The sequence below is a fragment of the Centruroides vittatus genome, unplaced genomic scaffold (genome assembly GCF_030686945.1).
Source record: "Centruroides vittatus isolate TY-2023 unplaced genomic scaffold, ASM3068694v2 scaffold_946, whole genome shotgun sequence".
NCBI lineage: Eukaryota > Metazoa > Arthropoda > Arachnida > Scorpiones > Buthidae > Centruroides > Centruroides vittatus.
In genome coordinates this window covers 14,698-37,465 of record NW_027122723.1, presented here as the reverse complement: position 1 = coordinate 37,465, position 22,768 = coordinate 14,698, and the positions used below count along the sequence as shown (strand labels likewise).

General features: G+C 38.3%; 2 protein-coding genes across 4 annotated transcripts in view; one reads left to right on the top strand and one right to left on the bottom strand.

The window, feature by feature from the left end:
• parvin (beta-parvin) overlaps positions 1-9,600 on the top strand; it is a 22,624-nt gene extending 13,024 nt beyond the window's left edge. For both annotated transcript variants that reach the window (XM_067288994.1, XM_067288995.1), the window contains 5 exons: positions 8,235-8,254; positions 8,341-8,402; positions 8,997-9,065; positions 9,137-9,311; positions 9,387-9,600. In XM_067288994.1, coding sequence (XP_067145095.1) covers positions 8,235-8,254; positions 8,341-8,402; positions 8,997-9,065; positions 9,137-9,311; positions 9,387-9,463 — 403 coding nt within the window. In that variant the 3' untranslated portion in view covers positions 9,464-9,600. The remainder of the gene's footprint in view (positions 1-8,234; positions 8,255-8,340; positions 8,403-8,996; positions 9,066-9,136; positions 9,312-9,386) is intronic.
• Positions 9,495-22,768, bottom strand: LOC136990600 (potassium voltage-gated channel subfamily KQT member 1-like). 2 transcript variants are annotated; one of them, XM_067288993.1, is made up of 17 exons: positions 22,606-22,768; positions 21,149-21,259; positions 20,967-21,092; positions 20,813-20,903; positions 20,628-20,754; positions 20,481-20,559; positions 16,534-16,630; positions 16,327-16,458; positions 16,159-16,269; positions 15,848-15,943; positions 15,154-15,225; positions 14,990-15,095; positions 12,351-12,512; positions 12,169-12,286; positions 12,030-12,105; positions 9,963-10,151; positions 9,495-9,719 (listed from the first exon to the last, which is right to left on the bottom strand). In XM_067288993.1, exons 2-17 carry the CDS (start codon positions 21,244-21,246, stop codon positions 9,591-9,593), a joined length of 1,809 nt encoding a protein of 602 aa, XP_067145094.1. In that variant the 5' UTR covers positions 21,247-21,259; positions 22,606-22,768; the 3' UTR covers positions 9,495-9,590. The 2 variants fall into 2 exon arrangements, with proteins under 2 accessions (XP_067145094.1, XP_067145093.1); XM_067288992.1 differs by lacking the exon at positions 22,606-22,768 and adding an exon at positions 21,975-22,319.

Below are 22,768 nucleotides of genomic sequence, written 5' to 3'. Positions count from 1 at the left end.
GTATAGTTTGAAGTGATAATGATAAAATAATAGTGCAAGGGTGCAATCCATCAAAGAAACAAGTTTTTAGTAGTGGGCTAATAATAGAATTATTTCTGAAGATGTGTGGCATGTTACAGAAAATGAGAACATACTACAGACAATAGTTGCCTGTCACTTATATACAAAAATTTCTTGGAGTGCAATTCTAATGTAGTGTTGAATCTTAGTAGTAATTAAGACTTAACAAGTCCAAGTTTGGGTACTTGGATTAAAAAATTTCTTAGAGTTGCAAGTCACTTACATTAAAAACTTCTGAAAATATATTAAAAACAACTTCTGTCAAAAGTATATGATATCAAAATATCTTCTTGCATGACAAATTATATCCTCATACCAATCAAATGATGTAAACATTTGAGATTGAGATTTAAAAGGATGGAATATTCATCATGCATTCCAGAATTCATCACTATAAATTTAATATTTAACTAAGTGAAAAAGCAAATTTTTTTCAGTCCAAGAAATTACTGATATATTACAAAAGTGATTAGAAAATATTTTTATTGAAATCAAAAATCTTGCAAAATGCTGGAATTTTGTGCATTAGTCTAGTACAGTGTTCCGCAACCTTATTCTACTTGCAGCACACCTATGACTCAACACGACACACCAAAATGTTATTCCCATCAAAATGTATGATATGATACTATTAATAGAATTATGTTACGCCACTAACCTATTATTATTATTTTTTTTTTAAATTTTTACGATTTATGTCGGAGTAAAAAATACCTCGCCCCATAACCCGTGGGAAAGAAGGTACCTGTTTTCCCCCCTTTACTGCATTAGTTACACTTTATGTGCGAGTAGTTCCTCTCTTTAATAGGTTTCCAGATGAGCATTGTGTACTAGTCTCAAGTGTCACATTGGATAATTCTGAATTGACTGATGAATGATGCATATCTGATGATTGCTGCATTTCTGAAGATGTGGCATAATAATAGATTATTTGATGCTAATCTATCCAAACACAATAAAAGTGTAATAGGAATTGTGTGTTATGAGTTCCAAACTCTCGTCTAAAAGACTTTAAAATTAAATGCAGTAAAATCCCAACTATCTGATATAATGTAGACCAATGCTACCTTGGATAACCAAAACTTCAGATAAAATGGACAGCCAGGCCCATCTTGGATTGAAAATTTCAATTAAGATTTATATGGTATATCAGTTTTAAATTTCTTTTTATACTTTAGTGAATTTAATGTATACAAGAACAACAAATTTTACATCATTTATTATACAGCTAATACATACAATAAGAATGTGTTTACTGTAGTTACATTCTGTAAAAAATTTTTTTTTTTACCATATTGAAAATGTTCATCAAGTAAATAGTACTGAAAACACTATCTTTTTGGTGTTTCCTGTGTTCAATAATGAAAATAAATGCTCATGCAAGAACTTCTGACATTTACAAAAATGTCTTTGTCAGCTGAAAAATGAAAGAACATATTTTAGAATGTCAGTATATGTTTTCTATGCAATGGATATTGGAAATAAGTGAGGCCCTTACACTTGTAATGAAGCACAATTATTGCTTCAATAAGAAAACCTACCCTCAGAAGCAAGGTGTACCATTGGACTTGCCCCTTTCAGCAGTTCTAGCATGAGAAACATTGAGTTTATAATATTTTCTGCACCCCTTTCAACATGTTATCAGCTATTATACATTCAGTATGGTGACATTGCTTTGTTAGTGTGGGATGGGACAGCTGATGAGTTATCACAATTTGTACAGCTTTTATCCAAGGTATATGCTTCAATTAACTTCACAATACAAAGTGAGAAAGATTCCAAGATAAATTTTCCAGATCTTTTAATAAATAGGTTGCCTACTGGACTTTATTATGGTGTACATCACAAGTTAGAGCTTTGTCATCTTATCATGCCTACCACTTCCTACCAATCCCCTAAATATGTAAATAATGCTATAATGCACTTGTTCATAGAACATACTTATTTTCCTCTATGTTGGTACATAAGGAATTATAAGTTGTTGCCACAGTTGTTCATAATATGTGATACCCAGATGCAAAGTTCAAATACATTAATGTCCTAATATGTAGATCACTTTCTCTTCCACTGCTTTAGATACAAGAAAAGAAAATTTCATTTTTATAAGCCCTCCTAGTCCATGCTTTGTATCGACTCTCTCTGCATCACAAGAAGGTTTAGAAAATTTGGGCCTAATCCAACTAGAATGAGTTAAAATTTAAAATTTTATACTAATATTCTAGCTTATGTTCTTTTGTTTCTTGCTTGATAAAGACATTTTTTTAAATGTCAAAAGTGCTTGCATGAGCATTTCTTTTATTAAGCATGGGTAACACCAAAAACACTGTTTCAGTACTGTTTACTTTTAGTATAAAGGGTTTAGTCTCACATTGAAGTTCAATGATAAAAAAATAAACAAATTGAGTTATCAAGTTATCATTTTAAACATTTTTGGGAATTACACTATAAGAAAAGTAATGTATTGGATAACGATGAATAATATGGAACTTTCATTAATCAGGGGTCATATAATCAAGGTTTAATATATCAAAATTACTGAATGAAGTGAAAAGTCTCTAGAATGAAATTATGAAATAGTAAAAACCCAAATGTTATAGAAAGTAATTAATGAAAAGAAAAAATTAGTAACTCACTTTTCGTGCATGCTTAATGACAAAATTTCCTAATTTTCTTGGAAAGTAGTTGAGCATGACTTTTAAATGAAAGCTGGAAAATATGTTGTTTACTTATTTTAATTATGATTATACAGTGTTGTTTGCTTATTTGTGGATAGGTTTAATTACTATATATACTTCCTATTGAATTAGTATATTGTTATTTAGTGTTTAAGTGCTTATACATTACAGTAGAACTCTGGTAAGGTCTTGCATTAGATTTCCTGTGTAAGAAGTTTAATTTCAAGTGTCATTTTTTTTCCTTTATAATTTCCTCTAGAAAATTTAATTAATTAATTGCATACAGAAAAAACAAAATCTCATTGGAAAATTTACAAAATTTCATATCATTGTGTCACTTTGAGCTACTTTCAATACAGGTTTTAAAACAAACCACAAGTTCTGACAAGCAGTATCAATGTGTAGGTGATACTGTAAGTCTTCAACAAATTTTAGTATTGTATTTGTAGACATTATTTTGTTTAAGGAAATTTATATATATATATATATAATATATATATATAATATATATATATGTAATGTGTATTTTACACAACAAAACTAACAAAGTAAGCTACACTAGATAAATATCTAAATAAATAAAAACTAAGTTTAATTCACTGTAATATAGTGGAATATCGTTTAATAAATATGGATTATTGAAAAAAAAAAAAAAAAAAACAGTATTTTCAGTTTTGCTAAAGAAGTTTCTTAAATTGGTCCCTTGAAAAACTTAACTGAGTTCTATTTTATTTTTGTTACTTCAAATTTATCTGTAATGAATAGTTAATTAAGAGGTTCTAAGTTAGAATATTTAATTTCTATTTTCTAAAAATAAATAGGCAAGTTTATTCCAGGACTGTGGAGTTAGTAGATTTTTACACAATTCCAACTCCGACTGTGGGAAGACTTGTTAACAAAGTAGGCACGAAAATTCTGACATTATTACGTGATCTCAGAATATATGCTTCAATAAATATAGTTCTAATAGTTCTAATAAAGATAGAATGTAGAAACTTTTTTATTCCAAAGCTAAAATACTCCTCTAAGTAATGACATAGTCAATATATGTAGGTAGATCCAAAAAAAAAAAAAAGGTTACAAGCAGCAGTATTTGAAAAGTAATTAATGTGGAGGGAGGGAATATTTTTTCCCCAGAGTGGAGACAGATGGTACTAGTTGTCTTAGAGGTTGTGTGGGTAGGTAGTGTAAGTTTGCTGACGTGTCAGAGTGATTGAAATGGCAAGACATTTAGAAAAGTGGTCTCGCTTGGAGGTGCAAGCTGTGATTCATTTCTTATGGGCATCTGACTCAAGCCCTCTGGCATGTTGAGTGATGGTGTCATCCTCCTGCATGACAATGCCAGGCCCCATACTCCTTGCAAAACTCAACAATTGCCACAAAAGTTCAAGTGAGAAGTCTGGAGCCATCTCCCATACAGCTCAGATTTGGCACCCAGTGACTATTTCCTTTTTCCGAAAATGAAGGAACATTTACCTGGAACAAGGTTCTCTTCAGTGATGTGAAAACAGCTGCCGAGAACTGGCTGAATGGGCATGGCATAATTTCTACCAAACTGGGTTATACAAATTGGTCCTGCATTCAGATAAATGCCTAAATAGATTTGGTGATTATGTGGAAAAGTGATTGGCAAGTATGCCTCTTAATTTCCTTTTGTATTTTCTGTCTATTATTAATAAATAATTTTTTATTACCGTTGTAACCTTTCTTTTGGATCCACCCTGATATAAATATGTATTTGATAATTTTTACTTTTCTGGCTGTTATATATAACAGAGGAAAAGTGTAGTGATCGGTCAAAAAATGATCCCAAATTTTTGCATTTTTGGACTATGTCGAAATGTTGAGATATGCAAAAGATTCAAGTTTTTTTCCTGTATGTACAAATGCTAGACTGTATGGGAGGCACAATTTTGAATTAGAGTTGGATGGTTTAACACAGGAGTTATTAAGCTTCAAAATGGTTGAAGTAAATCGATTGGTACACATTCTAACATCCCTGCATACAAAAATACCCTGAATACTTCTGCACTTCTCTACATTTCAAGGCTTTCCGAGTCCAAAAGAGTAAAAATCTGGGAAAGTCATTTTTTGACTGATTCTTTTTCTTTGTTATAGGTTTATACTGTATAACTGCTGGGAAAGTAATAATGATGACAATTCTGATTATTTTTTAAAAATACAAAATAAAACGATTTTAAAAAACTAATTAACTCTCCCTCTCCCCCGCGAGAAGAATTTTAAAAAATCCTTTCTTAGGACACATCATAAGAATGTACACTGTGTACCAAATTTCAACTCCTAACTGTTTGAACTCTGAGATTATTATTATTATGGGTTATGTGAGATATACTCTTAACACCGGTGGCTATGTACTATGCCAGACCAAAGTCAAGGCACAGTAACCAACACAAAAATTTAAAAAGTGTATCAGTGTGCATGTCTGTATTCAGGAATTTCCTCGTGAATAAGAATGTCACATTCTTCAACATGTTTGTATATTTTGTTTGCAATACAGGATGTCAATAATTTGTAGTGTTGGGAGACATGTAATTGGTCTGTATTGTGTAAGGTCTGTGGTATTGTTTTTAGGTTTCATATAGGTGATGTTCTGAGTAAGAAAATTTGGCATGTCTTGTGGATTGATGATGATGTGTGTTAGGTGTTTAGCTAGCTCTTGGTGCAGTGATGTAAACTTTTTTTTTTTTTTACCAGAAATTATGAATGTTGTCTACACCAGGTGTCTTCCAGTTGTGTGTTCTGTTAACAGTGTATTGGACATCATGTATGTTTATTTCAGCATAGGGCATAGTTGGTATGTTGTGCAAGATTTTGTTCTCTTCCTCTATCCAGCCCACATCAGCATTGTGACAGCACTGGACCAAAGAGAAGACCAATATGTTGAGTTCTTCTGTTCACTGTGCTGTGTATCAGTGTTTGTTTTGTTACCAATTTGTCTGTAAAGGAGTTTTTCATTGTTTGTAAATAATTTATTTTGTTGTTTTCGTAGTATACATGTTTTGTATCATTTGAGTCTACGTGCTTTGGCTGCGAGTTTTTGTTTTAGTGTATCAATGTATTCTGTAATGTGTGTTGTGATGTTCATGTTTTGTGCGTGTTTTCATTTTCTTCAAAACATAAACATGTTTTTGAGTTGTTTTTTTAAATTCCTACTATTAGTTCACACTCTCCCTATAAATATATATATCTTGTTCAAATTTTCAATTGTTAATAAAATATTTCTTATTCATCCACTCAAGTTCAAATACATTTTTTTAAGCTTGTAGTGGATGACACTTGATGTTAATACAGTTTTTTCAAATATTAATTCATTAATTAAATTTAATTATTGGTTAATATTACCTGTGGTATCAAAGATGGCGGCGGGGAATTTTTTCCCTAGATACTAGATGGCGACGGGGAAAATTTATTTTCCTGCGTTTGAGATGGCCGTGTTTCCGGTAATCTCGAATCAGATTAACAATGGATAATCTTGAAATAGAATACTGAGTGATATAAACGTTAGGGGGCGTACCCATACCATCTGTCGCATTATGCAAATTAATAAATTTCCCCGTCGCCGTCTAGTATCTAGGGAAAAAATTTCCCTAGTAGAAATTGACTTTAAAAAAATTTTTTTTTATATTGTTAATTTGGGTGTTATGTTGTTTTTAGTGAATTGTGTCAGCCTGCCTAATTGCTGTCTAATGTCATTTATTTGTGTTTCTATTCTTCTCTGCCAGCTTGTGATAGTGTGTGTTTTGTGTGTATCTGTCTGCGATTGTATTTTCAGTCCATGGTGTGTCACTATTGTGACTACCCCAGCATAAACTAATGTATGAATGTCTGAAAGTGTAGAAATTGAATGAACGTAATGTGATAGTAAGTGAGTGTTTATATAGTGTTTTTCCTACTTCCTTTGTGTTGAGTTTTGGTATTCATGAGAACTGTGCCTGTATATTTAGTGTGTTTCCTGAAATATAAGTGAGAGTGTATTAACTAAATCTATGTCCATGTTATCATTGATGGATGAGGAAGTGTCTGTAATATCCAATAGTGGTAGTTGTTGTGTGTGCACTGTAATTGGTGCTTGTTGCTAGATTATACTGACAGGTTACATGATCTTCATTAATGTTTAATGTTTCTGTCTGTCGATGTATTTGATCAACAACCTGTTGTTTGATAAGTTCAAGTGTTGTTTGTGGGATAAGGTTGTTGTATATAATTGTTCTTTTTTGATCAACAACCCTTTGTTCAGTAACAGTGAGGTGAGGATATTGTATGTGAATCTATGGTGTAGTTGTTGTCTGTATGCTGTCATGTTTGTTTTGAGCTTTGTGATGGTATACCAAGTACAGATGTCAAACTCGTTCATTTCCATTGTCCATTTCATTCATTGGCATGATTTTCCAACCTTTGTGGTCTATGGATGCATTGCCACAGAAACACCAAGGCTAAGTTGGTTCCTCACATCTGTTGAGGGCATTGAGAGCTGTGTTTGGGTCGGTGCTATTTTCACCACCAGTAACTGTGGCATATTTTTTGAATGTGACCCTCTGCTTAACCCATGCACGCGACTTTATTAACCCAGGAGACGTCTGAGCCAGTATCAAACTTATTTATCATGGTAGTAACCAGATCTATCTCCACAGAATGTGGGTGTTGTCACTCTTAGCTTCATTTCTCCCCATAAATTATTGGCATGGGTGTCCCTACCAGGAGCTTGTGCTCCAGCCTTCATTGCCCTATGGATAAGTAAAATTACTGGGCTCTCCCACCACGACTAGGTGTGACCATGGGAGAGTTATCATTGTTATTAACCCATCTCGATTATATTATAAGATTGTGAATGGTAATAATGAGTAAAATATTAAGTCTGACCACACTGGAGATATGACACTGACACATGACCCCTTCTATGTCTTTACCCTGTCGACCTTTAATTAAGAACCAAAATTTAATGCCCTTTATACACATGCTACTATGGCAAATTTTGTTTCTTAAACTTTACTCATTCTGAGATATTGTTTAATATTTCAGAACTGAATAAAGAAATTAAACAAATTAGATGCCAACATGCGCACGTATAGATTTGCAAAAAAGTCGGAGGGTCAAATGTGACACGATTCAAATACTTTTTCGTTTTTTATATACATAAGTTAGGGAAAGTAAAAAGGAGTCGGAGTGGGGGGGATTTTTGACGACTCCAACTAAAACGCCAAAACTCCACGACTCCAACTCTACAGCCCTTTATTCTGCATTTGAATTAATTTTGAACTTTAATCTTTTCACAGATATTTATTTTATAGTAATGCTCTATTGCTTTATTAGTGAAAAATAATAATTAAATTTTGGATAAAATATTTTTGATGTAATATTTTTTTGTTTTTTTATCTGCAATTGTAACAGAGATTAAGATTACTCTATATTGGTTGTAGTAGTAATCTTTTGTAATTTGTATTTTGAAAACTTCCACTTAAAAGATTTTTTTATTTTCAGTGATCTAGGCATGAGAGTAGGTAAGTACTGTATTTTGATTTACTGTATACAAGAAAAGTAATTTGTGATAGAAGCCTGATTAACTCATTTCATATGGGTTTTATAGAGAGAGATGCCTTTGATACATTGTTTGATCATGCTCCGGACAAACTTCAGGTTGTGAAAAAGGTAAGTTATTTCAAAAAAGATTGTGCAATTTACATTCCCAATTTCATTTTCATGGAAAGAAATATCTATTCATTTTATATTAAAAGCAACTTTTCAAATTATAATAAAAAAAAAAAAATGCAGATTATGTAAAGATAATCTTTGTACAGAAGTAACATACAAGATTAACAGTTTTGAGGAGAAAATATTTAATCAAAATAAATTTGTTTATTTTGATTAAATATCTTTTAAGATATAACACCTGACATCAACAAACATCTAAACATAAACATATTGGAATCAGGATATCAAACAAATTCAAAAGAGAACAAGTTATTTTTAGATGTTTGAGCTGATGTGTGTAATATCTTGAAAAACATTTAACTGTGTTTTGATTTTATTAACTGTACAATTTTTTTTCTTTCTCCCAATATTTCTAATGAGGAGTGGAATATACAAAGATAAATGTATAATATCTTTTCATAAGTGCAATATTTTTGTGAAAATTAATACAATACACTTTAAAATCTCTTTCTAATATGGATTAGTGATTATATATTGTCTAAAGTATGTTCAGTATCGTTATTTTTTCATAAAGATGAATTAATTTTACAGTCTTTGGTGTCTTTTGTCAATAAACATCTTAATAGGATCAATCTAGAAGTGACAGATTTAGATACCCAAGTAAGTACTCTGTCTCCTCTCTCTCTTTCTAAATCTTTACAAATAGTTCATATTAATAACTACATTTTTAGTTTCACGACGGAGTGTATCTGACCCTACTTATGGGATTGCTAGAGGGATATTTTGTACCTCTGTTTTCCTTTAACCTTACACCGACCAGCTTCGACCAGAAAGTCCACAATGTCAGTTTTGCCTTCGAACTGATGATGGATGCGGGACTGGAAAAACCTAAAGCCAGACCGGAAGGTAATTATTTGTCCTGGCTTTTGTTGTAATAATCTTTATAATTCGTAATTTGTATTTGATATTTTATCCGATTAGATCTGGTCAATTTGGATCTGAAATCGACACTGAGAGTGTTATATAATTTGTTCACAAAATATAAGCACCTTAGCTGAATCTGCCAAGAACGTGAGACCACAGCGTGCCTTTACTGCCAAATTTTATTTTTATTGTATATTTATTTTACAGACTTATAACAAATGATTAATCACATTCTATAAACTGATAATAAACTTTGCAATTTTAACTACTATCTTCCGTCGTCTGTCCGTTGGTAGAATTTCTTGCAAGTTTTTTGCTTAAGTTAGTAGTGGATAGAAAGACGTCGAGCTTCTTTTCGATGGAATCCATTTTATTCTCGATGCCTATCATCTGCAAACATGGGGGAGGGAAAAGGAAGATAAAATCTCGATCCAATTCAATATTGCAGGCCGGATTAAAATTAATTTATTACTCCGCTACCACTGATAAAATTCGATTAACAAATAGAAATAAACTGTTAATGTAAGAAGGAAAGTTAAACTATTTGTTTATTTAACGAACGATGAAATACCGAAACGAATAGCAGCAGTCGTCCGAAATAATGTAAGAGTTGTTAGAACTTGCCAAATTTACCTGTTCTTTTAACGTCCGCAGCTGCTTTCCGAGAGTAACGGGTTTTCTCAGCTTGGAATTTGGGTAGTAAGGTCTTCCTAAGGTGTTATCTAACCTCCTCTGGATCTCTTTGATTCTGGTGGTCATGTTTATGTATCCCTGACTGTACTGTTCGATGACGTCGGACACGTCGAAAGGACGTCTGGTCTCCTGCAAAATTCAGTTACGTAAAATTAAACGTAACGGAATTCGAAAGCCCAGCTTTTCCACGCGAACCACAGAGCTGCGTGGATGGCACATTTTCTCACGTTGCAATATTGGCCGCGATAAATTGGAATATTTACTATAAAGACGTTAGTCTACAGGTGATGAACTATTTTAAATTTCTTGTATGACCTTAGCATTTAATAAACTAGTTAGTAATCAATAAGAAATAACACAACCGTTTGGTTTGGATTATGAACTTGTTATCGGTAGTGACATGACCGGAATTTAATACAGTATCTTGTCTTGTATTGGCTAGTTGGGCATGACCATCTAGGCTATATTTCCTCGTATTAAAGTATGACGTAATTGTCATGTAATAGTAATTGTATGCGTTTATGATGATAGTTACCCTTAAAAAGACCTCCCGGAATAATACCGTAGATTTTTTAGAGGGTAACTGGCCTCTATTCAGGCGTTACAGACGTGGAGAAAACGCGGAAAACTCCGTGGCCAGCCCACGACCGAACTCCGTGTTCAGAGAACGAACCGCTTGGCCACTGGTGGGCTTAATACAGTATAATATATACCTATATTGGCGTCTCAGGATTTAATTTTGGGAAGCCGAATTGAACGGATAATAAAATTTTTAAGATGAAAATTTATTCAATTTGCATTATGTGATTACTAATTCATAAGTAGCTGTTACGCCCGGCTTCATAAAGTACCTTTCGCAGAATTTTTACATCCGGCGTTATTAATCGTAAATTTAAAAAACGTACGTGGTAAAACCCATTTTAAGATAATTATCAGAATGCGCATAAAATACCTGGAAGTACGTCCCCGTAAATAGGTTTATGGATAATTTATTACAATTAGTTTGGTGTATTTGGTTTCGGCAACGCGACATGTGGGCGATCTGCCGGGAGGGCATGCCTCCAGAGAGGAGTGTTATGGAAAACTGGCCGTATTTTGGTGTTACTAACTTGAAGAAAACCCGTTGGCGCTGTGCGAACCCACGAACAACTACAGTGCAACAGTTTCGCCTCCACGCAGGTGAGTGCTATGTGCTACTCATCAAAGTAATATGATATATGGCTTATAATAAGATATTCTCATTTATAGGTATAGATTACAGTTCACAGTATTATTTAAAAAATTCTAACAATACTCCAAATCGTTGCAATAAGACAATTGCTTTATATGACGCTATAGTATTGTTTAAATATGTTACGATCAATATTTTGGGGTGGGATGTACAACATTTTCTGTTACGTTAACATACTTCTAACTACCGCGTTTCGTAACATTTGGTCGAACGGCCTAGGAGTGTATAGCAAACAAACATTCTCATTTATATAGAAGACATGACAATTAAAAATTCAGTTTTTATTTATATTAAAAAAATTTTGTAAAATTTACTAGTATTTTCCTTTTACTTTGGAGGGTGCCAGAACCCTTTGGCTCCCCTCTGGATTCGCCATTGTATACTGACAATATCCTGGTCGTGCGATTATGTAATTAAGCAAAGATTATAATGAATGTGCTCATTTAATGGTTTACTCGTTAGTCAAAGCAATGGTACGGTACTTGGTTAAAATGATAAGTCATTTCAATAATAGTCTAATAATGTTTAAAGACAGACGGCTACGACTGTTTCCCTCGTCTCGTATTAATAATAAAAAATATTTTGTCTGCCAGTTGATGTTTTTCGGGTGCCGCCTTCGTTTTATCGCGTAGATTTCCACCTGTCGAACGTAGAAAGCGGCGCTTTTTTGTCACGGACGGGTCAACGAATTTTGGCGCCACTAACTGCAAATTGGATTCGGGAACCGTCTGAGACGGCTCCCGGTGCTTTTGCCAATGTAAGACCAAATGACTCACCTGGAACTTCTTGAGGGCGACGTAATACTTCATCCTGGCGATGGCGCGGATGGCGTTTCTCTGCGCTTCGGTCAATCTGCAAAGAAGTGGGTTGGTAAGTGAGAGGCGAGGAGGGCGGCCGCGCACCGGACCCACTTACGATCCGCGCAGCGACAGCCAGTGTCCGAAGGCTGCCAGTTCTTCCCGGCAGGCGGAAGAGTAGAAGAAATTGGAGTCGACGGTGAACTCGTAGTCTGCGGAGAAGACTGCTCCTCGACCTGCCAAAGGAACTGTCAGTGGCGGGAGGAGAGCGAGGGCGGGAAACAGGTCCTCACCGCTCACCTCCCGCCTCCTGTGGGGGATGGTTATCCCCGTCCGCCGTCCTCAACTCGGGGGCGCTATCGCTGTGGGGGAATCCGTCGATGGAGATCCACGGGTCGGAGGAAAAAGATCTTCCCGACACCTCCCACAACTCGTCTTCCGTGGAGGGAGAACGAGCGGCGTCTGAAAGAAGAATTGCCTTTGAGCACCCCATTTGTCCCATTCGACTGCTTTCACTTCTTAAACAAAATTAAAACCAAGGGATTCGAGTATTAAAACTAGAAATACTTAACCAGCGGGAAAAAGTATATTGCAGATTCCGACTGTAAGTGGCGCGCCCGGTAAAACGAATTGAAGGTAGCGGTAAAACCGTTACCGAACGCACATTCTCGCCTCTTATTGAAATAATCTTGGCCGACGATTTTTAACGTCGTCGATTAAAAAAGGAAGGGTCGAAAGAATCTTTCGGTTTGCAAAAAGTAGAATGCTTTAGGATTTGGGGATTTCCGTTCGTTATTTAAAACGGTACGGATTATTGAGTTTTAAAGCCAGAATTTGTACGGGATTAGGTCCGACCTCCGTAATTTAATTGGCAAATATCCGTTTTATTCCCCGCCACTCGCCCTTTACCTGCCGTCGAAATACGAGGAGTATTCGTTTTTAAAATATTAAACTTCGTTCTTATTCAAATGTTCCGTCTCGTTACATAAAGGAGCTTCCGCCTGGCGTAAATTACTGCAATCGATTAATAAAAAAATACGAAAAAATGTTTCTTATTTAAGCCAGAAGAAAAAAATTTTGATAAGAAGAAAGACAATTTTTAACCCTTTCAAATAATTTCCATAATTGTGACGCCCCAAGACAAATGACCTCTTCTTTCCATTTCCGCGGAGAATTATTTACGTTTAATTATAATGGAAATGTGCGTTGTACTTGCGCCCGCCTCGGCGTTCTGTGCTTGTCACCTTTGTCTTTCTCAAGTTCCCCGCATCCGCTTTAAATTAGACAGTTTTAATACCTAAAAACCCATCTGTGAAAATTCTTTCCGATTTGAATGCAAACTTTTTTGGCAAATATAAACCGAGAATTTCTTTTTCCACTTTCCGGACGAAGAACTAACCGGCCGTTCGAGCGTAAGTCGATATAAAAAATGGCCAGGCTAATTAACTTGCTGACTAATTTCTGCATGGCAAGAAATGCAAAAAAATTCGGGGGTAATTTCTGATGTTTGTGTGGGGAGGCACGATTTTGTTCACCCCGTTTGTAGCTTAAATAAGTCCTGCGCTTTTTGTCGAAAATTTCTGAAATTTTGCCGGGAGGTTTGTTGTTTAGGAGGATCGATGCTATTAAATTTTGGTGGTTAAAAGTCGAAAGGATGGGAAGATAAAGGGGTGGTGCGTGTCTCTGATAGGGTGGGACTTAATGTTTAATACTCAGTAAAATCGCCATTTACAATTTTTATAAAGCCCATTCCCGCTCTCAAAATTAAGCTTTTTGCCATTTTATAATAGTTTTAAAATATATAAATTTTTAAAAGTGAAATATCGTAACAGATGGTGCCATCAAACGCGTTGCTGGATTATTATGACATTCACGGTATATACGAGTAACGCAATTAAGTGATTCTTCAGTACAGAGCGAGACAGGTAATAGTGTCAAAGTTAATACTACTCGTATCCCAACGGGTGGAGTAGGAAGAAAGTGCGGAATTCCTCTCCAAAAGATCTTTTAACAAATTTTCGCCAAACGAAGAATGCTTTTTCTGTCGGTACGCGGCGCCAAATACATGGCCGCTACCCATAAATGAAGAGATGGTTGGGAACAAGCACTTTCTATTGTGAAAACTAGCGGCGAAAAGCAGCCGCAATTTTTTCTGAATCGGCATCAATCGCTATTTAAGAAAATGATCGAAATTGCGTCTTAGGCTACGTCTTACGTAGCAGCGTCCAGAGACCGCAAGCGAAAAGAATATTCACAGGCGCTTCCTGCTGGCTAGCCGCCTTCGTCCGAAGTGGATGCGCGACATTTACAAAATGGCGGCCAGGCAACTCGTTCCAATGCTTGCCACGGAAAATGATTTTTTTATAAGGCATTAGCGAAAATTCTCGTAGGCAAAACACACTATAAATGACGTGAGTTTAGCGAATTCACCATTTGAATGGTGAAATAAAAGACGATCTAGCTTTTCTTCTTTGGAAACGCCAGCGGTGGAAACTTGCTCGGTAGCCGCTTCCTGCACGCTAAACGCGAGTACCTCTGGCGTTGGCTGGTATTTGTTTGACTCGGTGGCCGGACGCTGCCACTTAGAACGTACCCCTACAAATTCGGGAATTTTTCTCACCACGGTTTAAGGACAAATACGACGCGTAGCTTGACCCATTCTACCGAAAATCGGTTTGCGATAGAGACAAAAAAGGTAAAAGAAGTGGGAGTTACTCGGTCCCAGTTTGGACCAGACCGAAGAGAAGAGTCTCCAGAGGGGCCGCTAGCGTTCTAATTATTATGATAGAAATCAAGTGAGGATGGGGTTAAGAACGGAATTATTTAAGGAAAGTTTATTAAAACTAATTTTGTGTTTTAGCCCTAAGAGAAAAAAACAGACTTTCGTTTTCTTAAATACGCCATCGGCTTAGGTGGACTGCTACCAACGCCAGACTTACCGAACTTCTTTTTCTCGGAGTAGCGAGAGAAGTCGACCAAAGAGAAGGTGTCTTCCGTCCGAGCGTCCGAACCCAAGCTCTTCCCCGAGATCGATCCTTCCTTCGCCTGTAAAGATGCAGCGGGTGAAGAACTCCGTTTCCTTTCTTCCCTTCCCCCTTCTTACCGTTTTCCTGGGCAGCCTCCAGCAGGACACGGAGCGGAAGTGACGTCCGGTGGCGTAGCATCTCCACGTCCACTGCGTACAAAAGTTCTCCTTTGGTTAAAGGCTAATGCGGTTGGGTAAAAAGAAAACCCGCGTAATTGCCACTCGCCGCGGGGGGGGGCGGCCGCTCTTACGCGGTCGTACGCGCGGCGAGTGGCAATTTTTTTACTGCGCGCGTGACGTAAATATTGGAGACGTTAGACGTCCGGACCGGTATTCGGCGACTTAGAATGCCGGGTAAAACGCCGGCCCTGCCGTGTCCGAGTCGTCCAGTGTCCTACTTTTTACGCGGAGAAAGCGGCCAATCGCGCCACTTACGAAGTTGGTCATTCGACGTTACTGCCAACTGGCGCATACGCGAACTACGAACTCGAAACAGGAGAATGTAGGCCTAATTGCATTGGGTAACCAACTGACCGTTTTGATAAAGATATACAAAGTGTACTGTATACGGAAGGAGGCTAGACGGGTAGCAATACCGGCCTTTACTAGTGACGGTTGCGTCGATAGCGAGACGACGATAGATACGGTCAACGTAGCGTTTTTCCCACGCCGCGTGCGCTCATCCGTCTTCGCGCGGGAAGAAAGTCCAGACAAGGGGGCAAGGCGCACAGGCCAGCCTCCGCTTTCGGCCGAGTAGAAGACGGTGTCTTACCTGAATGAGAGTGGCAGCGGCGGGAATCTGACGACTGAAACGCTTACGTTTCTGCTGCTGCTGCACTTTCAGGGCAAATCCGGATCCCAAGATACCCTGCAACGACATCGGAAGCGATTGGAGGGGGTTTGAACCGGCGGGAAAAGTCTGAGAGGAAAGTGTGAAGAAAAGAGGAGACTATATTTAAGATTGTAAGCCGGAAGCGAAAGGAAAAAGTCGTTTCCCGAGCCAGACAATATCTGTAGAAAAAGAAAGGTACGAGTCTTACCCAAGCTCCTACGGAAGTTTCTCACGATAGAAGAAATACTTACCGCCGGAAGAGCGAAGAAAGAAACGGTAAAGAGGGCGCAGATGGCGGCCAAGATCTTGCCGGCGGTGGTAGAAGGCACTTTGTCTCCGTACCCGATGGTGGTCATGGTGATCTGCGAGAACGAGATGATGAGCGAGAGAGATTGGGCCCTCCCCCCTGCAAATCTTACCAGGCTCCACCACAGAGAATCGGCGTAGGTCTGAAAAGATCGGTCGGGGTGGGAATCCTTCTCCACCAGATACAGCAAATAAGAAGAGACGGTCAGGCCCAGCATGCCTACGTATACCGTGGTCATCAGTTCCTGCACGAAAATTAGAAAACAAAAAGCTGTCGATGACGGGAAATAATGGCGAGAGTGTTCTCAGATTGTATTTACCTGTCTGTGAGAGTAGATGACGGATTTAAGCAGATGCCAGGTCCCTCCCTGTCTGTCCACGTGCAACATTCGCAGGATCTGGACGAAACGAAAACCTCTGAAAAGAAAAAGTACGAGAAATTGCGGAAGAGTTGTGTAAATTTGTACTTGGCATTTATACGTGGAGAGAACGATTCTAATTAGAATATTCTGTTCCGGAATATCAAATAGAATAGTTGAGGCGAAATTGGTCAAGGGGTGAAATGATTGGCGTTAGAGAGCGAGAATATGTGGCGAGAAGAGGCGAGACGCGATAAATAGCAAACCCTGTCAGATATGTGCAAAAACTAGAAATTCGCTTTCGCCAGCGAGATTTCTCGCTTCTGGCTTGCGCATGTTTTTTGCGAGAATTACAGTAGAGTCGTTAATCCGAACCCCGGTAATCCAAATCGCCGGTTATCCGAACGATTTTCAGTCGGACTGTGTCATGCTGAATCGAACATTTTGGATACTAGATTTACTTCTAAAGTATAATTTTCATGTTTTTATATTCTTCAATATATTTATTTTGTTTGTACAAAATGCAGAAATGATTTTTAACGATACGATAGCCTCGATTATTATTATAAAAATTTTCGTTAGGCTTAAAATCGACGAAAATTCAGCACGAAGCGACACACAACGGAGAAAAATTTGAACATCGGACAGGTTAATATATTTTTTCGTACATAATCGGTTATCCGAACAAATCACTAATCCGAATAACCCCAGTCCCCAATTGATTCGGATTAACGACTCTTTACTGTATATCGCTCGCTACTAAATTTGCGTCTGCATGATCACCCCCTTAGTTTCCAGTTCTGCTGCCTGGAAATTAGTTAAAAATACTGACGGCAAATTTCTAGAATGGATAACAGCGCGGTCCGTGCATTTTTCTTCCCGTAATAAAATTCGATAGTGGTTCTCTTCGATAATTTTCCGCCATTCCGTCCGACTTAAAGATTCCTTTTTTACGTAGAGTCGCACCATTGCTCTAAGTCGGAGGTGTAGCAGCGTGGCTACGTGCTATTTTCCTACTCGGCTCCTGTGGCACAGAGTGGTTCATATTTTACGGCATGAAATCAGTGGCAGCGTTTAGAAGTTTGGTATATTTTAGGCAACGTAATAAATTGGTTTGGAAAACTATGAAAGAGGCGAATAGTTGATGCACTGTACAAATGAAATATTATTTTCTGGTTGTAACATATTCTGTGCTGTTATAATATATTAATCGAGAATCATAATTCACAAATAAATTACATAGGAAATGTCGGCTTGCTTTGAACTTATCACGTTTATGATTCCGTATTTTGTCTGGAGTTAAAAGCCATCCGAGAAGACAGCTCGGCGCAGATTTAATTCTCGTACAATCGGGAGACAACGAACGACAAAGAACAGAGGAAAACATTCCAGTAGAAAATAAAAGCCGACGTCAAACTTTTACGAATATTTCTATTCTGGCGGTAAGGCTTTTTAACTATTTTTATCTGAGTAAAAATTACACCAAGAGTAAGATTAACGTCGTTCCCGTCCGCCATTACCGAGTATCGTTTTCCCACGATGGAGGTCTTTTTACGAAAGTCGATGCGTCGACACGTTTTCCGGGAAGGTGGAAACCGCTTAAAGTGCCCTATCATTCTCGCTTTATCTAAATATTAAATACATCATCCCATTAAATTTGCTATTTATATATAAGTTATGAATTTATTCGGTCTTCCGGTGGCAGTTCCGCTTAAAGTTAGGGAAAAGTTTCGCTAACATCCTCTCGAATCACCTTCCGTTGGATATTCTGCAACCTTAGCTCTTTCCGAATTTCCCGATTAAAAGTTGGCCAATTCCCGGAACCTTTTACAATTTTCTCGGTTACGTCGAAGGATTATCCACGTCCTAAAAATATGAATCGCATTTCTGGAGGCCGATTCGTTGCCCGATCGTGGCCAGTCTCGCCGTGGTTTTACGGGAAAACTCCTGGAAATTGCTAAGGGGCTTTGGTTATTTGTCTAAAATATTCGTAACGCGTTACGAACGTGCGGTAGATTCTTCCCTATCCGATAGAAATATTGTCGAATCATCTCCTCTCACTTCCTATTTTTTAAATTTCGAATAAGTGCTAACCGATAAGTCTCAGATGTCGTATCGGAATAGGAAAATATTCAAATTTCCCCAATTTTCCTAATTTAAACTTGGAATTCTCTCTCCCATCGAATTCCAAGCAGTAACGGAATATTTTTTATAATAATATTTACCAGCGAAATTCGGTTCCGTTACCAAATCGTCCTCTTATATCGCTTTAATCCTTTTTTTTTTTTTACGCTGCGTAAATCGACTGACAAATTTCGAAGTTTATACTATCGTTGACCAATTTTACTTTTACGCTTTCCCCTTGGTATTTTTTATTTTTGAAAAAATAGACATTTTTTTTTAATTTTACGTGATAAAACAAAGATCAATTGTATGTATTGTAGAGTACAGTACGTTAGTTAGATGAGCGACAACACTTTCTGAATAATGGGCTGGTTAGATCATTATTTCCGATTGGATTATAGAACGTCACGTAGTCACTGATGTCACTGCAACGTATGTGTCATCATCGATAAAGCATTTATTCCATAGCTAATTAAAACGAATATAAGCAAAATTTCGTCTAGCTTGGACAAAAATTGCAAGAGCTGCAAGGAATTCACACGTGCACACACAAACGACGGCTTTTATATTATTAATATAAAAGTTTGATAACATTAAAACTGTATACAGTACTGTTGATTTTGACACATTTATTTATTATACAGAAAAGATGTAATTTGTCTCTGACGCATTGTAGAATTGTTACGCTTCCTTGAAATTAGTATTTTTACGGTAATTTAGTACAGGGAGTCTTCCAGATGACTTTTTGTTCTATATTCTCCACTAAAATCGATGTAATCTGCCATAACACGACGAGAACGATTTTCCTCGTCCCATAATAAAACCTTTAATTTATCATATCGAGATATTCTAGAAGTATATTTTGTAGAAATTCACTTCTAATATACTGTAAACTTCGTCTCATCACTAAACATTATTTCTTGCCATTCTTCATTCCACCCCATCTTGTCTTTAGCCCAGTTTAAACGCATTGATTTGTTAAAGGTGATTTGAACTTCATTTTTAAATATTTTACATTGTCATTGTTTTTTAAATTTCTCCAAACAGTCGCATGAGATTCATCTACTGGTAATTCAGCAGCAGCTTGCCTTGTTGACATGTTTTTATTAGTTATAAGCTTCAAAACTTCTCTCTCGTTCTCGAATGTTAAACATTTAGGCCGTCCTGACTTCCTTTTTTTACCTGTACTTTTCACCTTGTTGCAAAATGTTTAGAATAGCATTCGTAGATCTATTTACATCTGCAGCAATTTGCCTCAGAGACTTGCCTGAACCACTCAAATAATAAATTTTACGCATTTCTTGCTCCTGAAGAACAGTTCCACGAGACATTGTTAAAAATGTTTATATAACATTAAATAAAACATTAAAAAAAGCCACCAGGACAGTTAAAACTGATGACATCTAACGTAGTGGTAATATTTTAAATTATTATTATGATAAATTAATTTTTAAGAGACTTTTAAGTGGTGTTTCTATACTTTTGTAACAGACTGTATAATCACCTGAATCTGGAGCACACTGCCATGTCTGACGATTAAGATAGACCGGTGATCGATCTTAATCGTCTTACTTTAAAATTAAATAAACGAAATTTAATTTCTAAATGGCAATTTCTACGATACGAAAAGAAATTTTACTCGACGGAGAAACTTTGGCCAACAGTTAAAGTCTATCGATACAATAGATTTGAATAAGTATTTATTCGAATTTATTGCAGAAACGTTCGATCGTATTTCGACACTCGGACCGACGGAAGAATGGAGAAAAGGAAGGAGAGCTTACCTGACGGCGGAAGTGGCGACTATCTGACCTCCGAAAGGAACGGTAAAGAAGATGACCGACAGCAGGATAATTAGCAGATCTGTCGAGAACGGAAACGGACGAGTTTAGGAGACCCCCAGCAGAAATTTCTGGGGACCGATCTATTACCTATAATGGACAGAGCTCGAGCGCAGTATCGTAACCTTCCCCTGATTCCTCGGTATTTTCCGCGGCATCCGGCCGCCCACAACCTCAGTAAGAATTCGGCTCCGAAGATGGATACCACCGTCCTCTCCTGCCGAGAACCAGAATGGAATTAGGCCGAAGGGAACCCACCCGCCGAAGACACTCACCAGGTAATAGAGGACGCTCTCCGCCGACTCGGAGTATTCGGGAACGGTAGACAACACCCCGAACAGATAGCAGATCAACACCAGGAAGAACCTGAGGGTAAAGAGTGGGGTCAGCCGGAAGAAGAAAGGAAGGTCGACGTTCGAACTTACTCACACCAGGAAGTGATAAGTGAAGGCTCGGCATCCCTTGGGCCGATCTACGAAGTCGTACACTTTCTCCTGGAAGTTCCTGGAATCTCGATTGGTCTCTCGAATGCTGTAGATGGCCTCCCACTCTTTCCTGCCAAAGGCTTTCGGTCAGCCGCGAGAAGAGAAAATTCCCCCTCCTTCGCTTACCTGTCAAAGGTTCCGACGGAAGATCCCGCGCGGAAAGTAGGTTCCCTCTTCCCGTCTCGGGAGGGCGCAACGGGGGCGATCTCCACGGGATTGGCCATCCTGACGCACTTCCTGTCCACGAGAAACATCTTAAAATCCCCACCGAATTTATCCCCGGGCTCGGAAATATCGGTTTAGTTATCGTTTCCCTCTTTAAACGGAAAATGTTGCGAAACGACGACCGAACGGAAGACAAAGTCGATGCACTCTCGCCGCCGTTTTTCCGTTCGTCGAAAGAAGAAACTAGGAGTGAACGAACCGGTCGGGTGTAAAGTACGCGGCGTCGCTTTCCAGGAGCGACCGAGAATGCTTTTCCGAATAAATATCGTAAACGAAAATCCGGAGAAATGACGCATCGGGATTCCACGCCATCTTGGTAGAGGTGGCATATGCCGACGGGGTCGAGAAAGATCCGGACGAAAATGATAAAGATCTTTTGTCTCCAACAAAACATTGCCCAAATAGTTTCGAATACTTTCGATGTCTCGCGCGGAGATAAAAATTCTTGACAAATGCATCCGAAGATACGAAAAATTTTATCGAAAAGAAAAAGTTCATTAACAATAATTCCGATTATTACAAAAATTTAAAATTTTTGGCATTCGGCCGACGGTTTTGTCGAAAATCCGGTCCGAGACGCGGTTGTGGATTCCTCTGCTCGCCCTATTTCTTTTTGGTATATAGAAACGAAACGAGACTCGTTTGGGTTTCCGTTTCCGTTTGCCGGGGACGAGACCGTGCACACGAGGAGCCAAGGTCGACCTACAGAGAGGAAGGAAGGACTTACCTGGACGAGTTAGAAGAGAAGGACATGTCGGGCCGGACGCTTTCCCCCGTCTGCTCCGACTTCGGACGACCCGCCCTCCGCGGCAAACTCGTTCGTTCACAGGCAAAAAACTGGTCCCTCCGCCCGAAATCGGAGCGGAAGCGGAAACTCGGCGCGAGCCGGTTCGGTTTTCTCTCTTTCCCTCTCGTCCTCCTAAAGGAGAAGGTTGGCGCCCGTACGTTACGGTCACGAAAAGAAGAAGAGCCCGGCCTCCCGCGGCTCTTTTCGGACAAGCGAGCAACCATCCCGGTTTCGGTCCAGATTCGTTTCTCCTTCCGTCGTGCCACCGGTTGCGCCACGCGCCTTCCCTCCGGCTCTTTTGGCCTCCGGGGAAAGCCGGGCTCTCCCGTTTCGTAATCACGCTTTTCTGGCCTCCAACTATTTCGCACAAACCGTCCCTACCGCGGGGATTTACTAGATCCTCGACGTCCCCACCCCCTTTCCGGTGGTTCTAAGATATAATCGAAGGAAGGATGCTCCACCGGGCGTTAAATGGCGCCTTTCCCGATCGAGTCAGAGAAAAGAGGAAAACGAAATTTCCGAAGGAAGTAGAGTTAGAACGAAAACGCGCGTGGTTAGAGAAAAGAGTTACCCGGAAAATTGGAAGAATTCTTCCGGATCCGGTCGAGGTCTTCTTCACTACAGAACGATTGTATCTCGGGCGCGTTGAGTGCGGTACCTCCGGGAAGAAAGAAGAAAGACGAACAAATACGAGTTTTTGTGGTGGCGACTCGATTTACGCATTTTTCGAAAGC

Coding starts and splice junctions, on each gene's coding strand:
- LOC136990600 (XM_067288992.1), bottom strand. CDS start 22,258: ATGGTTGCTCGCTTGTCCGAAAAGAGCCGCGGGAGGCCGGGCTCTTCT. Junction 20,560..20,627: donor TCGAGCTCTGTCCATTATAG/GTAATAGATCGG, acceptor CGTTCTCGACAG/ATCTGCTAATTATCCTGCTG. Junction 16,631..20,480: donor GTCGCCACTTCCGCCGTCAG/GTAAGCTCTCCT, acceptor TTTTCTTTTCAG/AGGTTTTCGTTTCGTCCAGA.